Source organism: Physeter macrocephalus, chromosome 11 (assembly GCF_002837175.3).
Source record: "Physeter macrocephalus isolate SW-GA chromosome 11, ASM283717v5, whole genome shotgun sequence".
Classification (NCBI taxonomy): domain Eukaryota; kingdom Metazoa; phylum Chordata; class Mammalia; order Artiodactyla; family Physeteridae; genus Physeter; species Physeter macrocephalus.
Window position 1 is genome coordinate 154,959,430 of NC_041224.1, and position 7,316 is coordinate 154,966,745.

At 37.0% G+C, this 7,316-nt stretch overlaps 1 protein-coding gene across 2 annotated transcripts in view; it reads left to right on the top strand.

The window, feature by feature from the left end:
- FCF1 (FCF1 rRNA-processing protein) overlaps nucleotides 1-5,693 on the top strand; it is a 19,326-nt gene extending 13,633 nt beyond the window's left edge. For both annotated transcript variants that reach the window (XM_007117102.3, XM_028496200.1), the window contains exons 5-8: nucleotides 1,245-1,317; nucleotides 3,165-3,252; nucleotides 4,479-4,573; nucleotides 5,467-5,693. In XM_007117102.3, coding sequence (XP_007117164.1) covers nucleotides 1,245-1,317; nucleotides 3,165-3,252; nucleotides 4,479-4,573; nucleotides 5,467-5,515 — 305 coding nt within the window. In that variant the 3' untranslated portion in view covers nucleotides 5,516-5,693. The remainder of the gene's footprint in view (nucleotides 1-1,244; nucleotides 1,318-3,164; nucleotides 3,253-4,478; nucleotides 4,574-5,466) is intronic.
- The last annotated feature ends 1,623 nt before the right edge of the window (nucleotides 5,694-7,316 follow it).

The window sequence follows — 7,316 nt, forward strand, 5'->3', positions numbered from 1 at the left end:
CAGTTTTTCACCATTGAGAATGATGTTTGCTGTGAGTTTGTCATATATGGCCTTTATTATGTTGAGGTAGGTTCCCTCTATGCCTACTTTCTGGAGAATTTTTATCATAAATGGGTGTTCAATTTTGTTGAAAGCTTTTTCTGCATCTAATGAGCTTATCATATGGTTTTTATTCTTCAGTTTGTTAATGTGGTGTGTCACATTGATTGATTTGCATATATTGAAGAATCCTTGCATTGCTGGGATAAATCCCACTTGATCATGGTGTATGATCCTTTTAATGTGCTGTTTGGATTCTGTTTGCTAGTATCTTGTTGAGGATTTTCGCATCTATGTTCATCAGTGATACTGGCCTGTAGTTTTCTTTTTTTGTGACATCTTTGTCTGGTTTTGGTGTCAGGGTGATGGTGGCCTCGTAGAATGAGTTTGGGTGTTCCTCCCTCTGCTATATTTTGGAAGAGTTTGGGAAGGATAAGTGTTAGCTCTTTTCTAAATGTTTGATAGAATTCGCCTGTGAAGCCATCTGGTCCTCGGCTTTTATCTGTTGGAAGATTTTTTAATCACAGCTTCAATTTCAGTGCTTCCAAGCTATTATTATAAAGCTCTTTGTATATTAAGAAAATTTACCCTTTGACACGTGTAGAAATATTTTTCCCAGTTTATTTTTATTTTACTTTAGTATGACCTTTTGTTTGATAGTTGTCAAACAGAAGTTTTATATTTTTATGTGATCAAATTTATATTCTCTGGTTAATTTCATGGTTTCTTTTGGTTCACATTTAAATATTTTGATTCACATTTAAATTTTTTTCCATCTAGAATTTATTTTAATATATAAGCAATGACAGGGATCCAGCTCAATTTTTTTCCCCAGTTATGTTTATGACAGATACTTTATGGAATATGTGATGTGGGGTTGGAACAGTTCCCTAGTTTCTTTATAGATTGGGATTTTATTCTTCTCTAGTTCTTATTGTTCACTGTACTGTGCTTATTTTGCTGTCATTTCAAAGATTCTTAACAGGGGAATTCCCTGATGGTCCAGTGGTTAGGACTCTGTGCTTCCACTTTTGGGGGCCTCGGTTTGATCCCTGGTCAGGGAACTGAGATCCCTCAAGCTGTGTGGCACTGCAAACAGTAAATACATATACATACATACGTACATACTCTCAACAGGATATAATTCAGAGAGAGTTAAATCAGTTCCTTTACAAGTTCTGTTGCTAATTTTTTTTTCCTAACAGGTATCCCTTGTATAACTGACTGCGTAATGGCTGAAATTGAGAAGTTGGGGCAGAAGTATCGAGTGGCTCTAAGGTAGGAAGGACCTGGTCCAGATTTGTTCTAGATTGGTGTAATGAAGATTGTTTTGACCCTCCTTCAACTGTTTGCTATCTGAAGATTTCTTGTCTGGTTAGTTTAAATAAAAATCATACAAAACTAGTTAACTATTTATAAGTAAGAAAGCAAACATTGGAAGGTTAGAGGTTTTCAAGCTGAAGCTTTTTGAACTAAGTTACTTAGTCATATTGGTCTCATGGGCCTTCATTTAAGTTCCTCTAGATTTTCAATTAGATAGTGTTTTTCTGTTAGTTTGTTATCTAGTTATCTTCTTCAGAATTTCACACGTAAAGCATTTTGAGTTTACCTAAAGAAGTTTTGAGTTTATTCTAGAAAGTGCCCTTGAGTTTACAGCAGTGGTTCCCTAAGTGTGGTTCATGGAACCCTCCCCCACCCCAGGAGTCCTAGAGACCGTTGCAGGGAGTTTGCAAAACTGTTTTCATAATAATACCAAGATGTTGCCTTTGTCACTGTGCTGACATTTGCACTGAATGCAAAAAATGCCAGTGCCTTAGTACAAATCAAGGCAGTGGGCCCAAATAATGCTAGTAGTTTTTGTATTCTTCACTACCACCCACTGGCAGTTGAAAAAAATTGCCAGTCACTTAAGAATATGCGTAATAGAGTGGTAAAATTCATTAACTTTGTTAAATCTCAACCCTGCAGTACACATCAGTATTCTGTGTGGTGAAATGTGATGTACACATAAAGCATTTCTCCTGATGGATGCTCAGTAACCTTTCTGTGGTAATCATTTCATGATGTATGTAAGTTAAATCATTATGCTGTAAACCTTAAACTTACACAGTGCTGTATGTCAATTATATCTCAATAAAACTGGAAGAAGAAGAAAAACATACCAAAGATGAACGTTGTCTCTGTGAAAAGCATTTGTGTGCTTGAGTTGTGAGCTGAACCAGCTTCTTTTTCATGAAATATCATTTTTATGTGAAGAACAACTGGCAAACACTGATTTTTCAGACTTTGGTATTTAGCAGGTATTTTCTCAAAAATTAATGCAATGAACCTGTCACTTTACGGAAAACAATTTACTCTGTTAGTTACCAATGATAAAAATTGAGCTTTCAAGTGAAAAACTAGAGTTTTGGAAAATCATAAGCTTATCACATTCCCAATACTAAAGACCTTTCTGTTGAGACCAATGAAGACATTAATGAATATGATTTTTTTATGTTACATATGTGTGTGTGTATGTGTGTGTGTGTGTATACACATATATATATATATATATATGGTCTGCTTTGTTTATTTAACAATTTATTATATGTCCTTCCACATTGGTACATACAACTCTACCTCATTTTTAAAAATAGGATAGGGGTACCAAAATGTATTTAACTTTTACCTTGCTGATGGATAATCAGATTATCTCCAGTTTTCCATTCTTATAAACTGTGTAGTAGTGACATCCTTGTGCCTATATTCTTGTACATGTGTGTAAGACAACTTTCTAAAAGTAAAATGGTTAGGTTAAAATTGATTTGGTTTTGAATCCTGGCTTTTTCCAGCTGTGTAGCTTTGAACAAATTAATCAGCCTCTCTGAATCTGCTTCTTTATCTGTAAAATGGAAATATAATAATTCAGTTTTGTGACAAGTACATGATGTAAGGCACAGCAGCTGTCAGTAAACTTTAATTCCCTTCTCTCTAAATTGTCTTTCAATTAGAAGATAAGCTTCAGGAGGAGAGGGGTGTCTTAAAATCTCCAGATAGATCACATTACTTTTATTTCACTGATTGAGAGCCATAAAGTTATTCAATTGCTTGAATGTTTTCATTAATCCACTTTTATAACCATATAGGATTGCCAAGGATCCAAGATTTGAACGATTACCATGCACACACAAAGGAACCTATGCAGATGACTGCTTAGTACAAAGAGTAACTCAGGTATCATCATTTTTTAATATGTACTTTGTGCTATTTAAAAAAAAGATAAACTTATTTCCTGAATGTTCATGTAAAGTATCTAGGAATATAAATGATAAAAAAAATTATATAGAATCCCTTCATGGGAAGTGTAGGTGTCCTCATTTACTTGAGAAAATGGATTGGAAGTGTATACTGTAATCATAATGGAAAGATCACTGGCTTAGGGAGGATTTCAAATCTTAGCACTTGCATTTATTGGGTGTGTAATTTGGAGCATTTACTGATTCTTTATTCCACAAATCTTCTCTCTAAGATGGTTTAAGTGAGTGAGTATAGACATAATAATATACCAGATTCCACCTCCCTGTGAATCTAAAGTGAGGTTCCATTTACTCCCTGTGTAGGAATTTTGTTACACCTAAGTCTCCCAGGATGCTGTTTCACACATACCCTAGAATAAGTAGGTTTTTTATTCTTGTGTTCTGGCTTCCTTGTCAAATACTACAAGAACTTCTGCTACTGATTGCCCTTAAAGAGCCTCTCTCTGCTGAGGATAATCATCTTCATCCGGTGACCACACTGCCATCCTTTTAGCCACTTCATCCCATGGGTGGGGCCAGCATTTCCCTTAATTTCCCACAGCATGGCTGACACCAATCTGCAACTCTTTATAAAACTCAGTGAGAGATTTGGGTAGGATGGAAGTAAAGTACAATACAAATGAGTTCCAAACTGGTAGCTAAATGTTAGTGCTTTCAGAGCTGTTTGACTCATACTTGTCCTGGAGATCCTCCTATTCTGGCTTTAGGGCCAAGGAGGCAGCCTACCCCCGCTGCTAGGAGGCCTCAGAGTAGGTCAGCCCCGGAGATGCCACAGACGGCAAAAGTTGTGCCCTCGGATCTAAGGCACTTACTCTACCTTTGTGTAGAGTCTCTAAGGGTGTTTTCCCAAAACCAAGGAATTGTCTGTCCCAGATATGAAAATCCTCTCCACTTATAAGACAAAAACCAATTTTCAGCTTTTAAATAGTTTTTCTATCTTCTCCCCGTCAAGATTCTTAGAGCTACATTCAGCCCAGGCAGCTTATAAATTTGAGCTCCTAGATCATAGTAGCTACTCAACAAATTGGTTTAGCCTTTCCTTTCCTATTTACTGTGAAAATGAATAGTTCTTCAGACTAGCCAGTGGTTGTATCCAGTATCACTGAATGAGCTCTATGTGAACACCCAATGGGTCTCTTCCAGCACAAGTGTTACATTGTGGCCACCGTTGACCGGGACCTTAAACGAAGAATCCGGAAGATCCCTGGAGTTCCCATCATGTACATTTCTAACCATAGGTGAGAACTTTCTCTTAGGGAAGTGATTAAAAGTATATAATTGATATCAATTAAAAATGAGGTCAAGTTTTGGAAGGATTTGAAAGAGATTGATGTATCAAATAAATGTTTACATAGTTCTATTTGAAGAAATGAGGCAAAGTAACATTTCTTCTATTTGAAGAAATGAGGCAAAGGCAAAAGATAGAGCTAGGATTTAGGAATGAGGCAGACATTCACATTGTTACAATAAGATCACTAGAAGAAATAGGGATATGTGTGGCCTTAAATACAAAGCAGTAATTTAAATCAAGCTAATCTTTTTGGCTAGAAATATTTTTTTGAAACCTAGTGCATGTGATTAGCACCTCATCTGGGAAACTAAAAGTTTATTAAAAAAACAAAAGCTGTGGACACCCAGTGCCAGCTGGGCCCCCAGCTGTTGGCAGGTCTGTGAGTGAGTCCAGGGAGGCCAGCAACAAAACCACCTAATCAGCCCTCACAATTGTACTAAATAATAAATAAATGACCACTGTTTTAAGCCAAAACAAACAAACAAACAAAAGCTGCTTTTTATCCTTCTTGGATATTCCTATGTCAGTCCTCAGATATTACTGGCCACCTTTTATCCTGGGACAAACACAACAGAATGGGAAGAATATGGGTGAGGGTCTTGGACTTACCTGGACTCAGTGCCTGGCTGCCCAACTTAACTTTCTCACTTTGAAGAATAAAGATAATATAGTCAGCATTTTGCTGTAAATCATTCATCATGATAGGCCTTTAAAATTTAGTTCCCACTGACAAAGGATTCACAACAGGAGGTGAGAGTGATATAATCAGTAAAGGATGGGTTTTTAACGTGGGTTCTGGACCCACATTTCTTACCAGTGTTAATTTTTTGTTCTGATCAGGTACAACATTGAGCGGATGCCAGATGATTATGGAGCCCCTCGGTTCTAATTCTTAAAAAACAAATTTCCTCTGCCTTCCTTCGACCAACTTTCTCTTTTGCCAGTTCATTAAACATGCTATAGCATGAATTATTATTACACTCACCCATTTGCTCTGTAATGAGCTGAGTATGGTTAAATACACTCACTTTTTAATGTTGTTTTGAAAATTATATTTTGTGTCATTTTAAAATTTGTTGCATGTTTTTATAAATCAGATAATTGCTCACATAATTTGATGGTCATTTTATATTGATTTACTCAACAAATGTTTATTAAGGTGATACTGGTATTTAATAAGATATGATCTTATCCTCAAGATACTCATTTATGGTGGAAAAGAGAAACATGTAGATGAATAAATATGGTAAAATAATGATGCTAAGATAAAAGTATGAGGGAGTAGACATACAGGTGGAAAGAATAATTTCTTTCTACTTGGTTGGGATGGGGAGGGGAGAAAGACCAGAAGCAGTTATGTCTGAGTTAATCTTTAAAAAGAACTAGAAAGGGAAGGTGTCTGTAGCCACATCTGAGACTCCAGAGGTAGGAGGTGGGAGGGAGGGGGCTTTATATGACATGCTAAAGGGTTTGGACTTAATCCTAAGGTCAATGGGGAGTTATTAAAACTTTAATTAGGGTGGATGACATCAGATTAGATGTTTTACATGATCACAGCATAGCTAAGAATGGACAAATAGATCATTGAAACAGACCAGAAAGTCCATAAATAGACCTATATATTTATGGCAATTTGGTATGTTATAAAGCTGGTATTTCAAATCTATATATGAAAAGGAAATTACATTAAAAGCCAAATATTGTGGAGTCATTCAATTGGGGTTAGAATCCTGATTTCACCAGTTAATATCTGTATGAATTGGGCAAACCACATAGCCATTTGATGCCTTCTTTGCTTCCCTTTTAAAATGTTTTGTTTAATCCTCAAAACAACCCCAATAAGATGGGGTTGAATTGAATAGTACCTGTTACAAGTAAGTGTTGTTCAATAAATGTTAGTGATTATTGTATTATAATGACAAGTTGGCTATCCATTTGAAAAAAAAAATTAGATTTCTACCTCATATCCTTCACGAGAAAATGTTTCAACTGGATAAAAGTCTGAATATTTTTTAAGCTATGAAAGTATTAGGAAAAAAACAAGAAAATGTGTATAGGCTGTGAGTAGAATTCTTAAAAGAAGATGAAGAACGTAAAAGCCATAAAGAAAAGATTGCTAAGTGTGGATTTAAAATTGGCTGGGCTTTCCTGGTGGCGCAGTGGTTGAGAGTCCGCCTGCCGATGCAGGGGACGCAGGTTCGTGCCCCAGTTTGGGAAGATCCCACATACCGCAGAGCGGCTAGGCCCGTGAGCCATGGCCGCTGAGCCTGCGCGTCCGGAGCCTGAGGTCCGCAACGGGAGAGGCCACAACAGTGAGAGGCCCGCGTACCGCAAAAAAAAAAAATAAAGATTTCTCTGCAAAACAACTTCCCCCAAAATTAAGACAAATGACTGACCAGAGGATTTTCAATATATATAACAAGGGTATGAGGAAATGGATAGTCATGTAGTGCTGACAAGAATGCAGAAAAGTATAACCATTTCAGACAGCAGTTGGGCAGGATCCATTAAAATAAAAATTGCAGATATCGTGTGAGCCCAATTCTATTTTTTGGTTATTTACATGTATCATGTAGGTGATTTCCTTTAAAATGATCAGTGCAGGGGCTTCCCTGGTGGCGCAGCAGTTGCGCGTCCGCCTGCCGATGCAGGGGAACCGGGTTCGCGCCCCGGTCTGGGAGGATCCCACG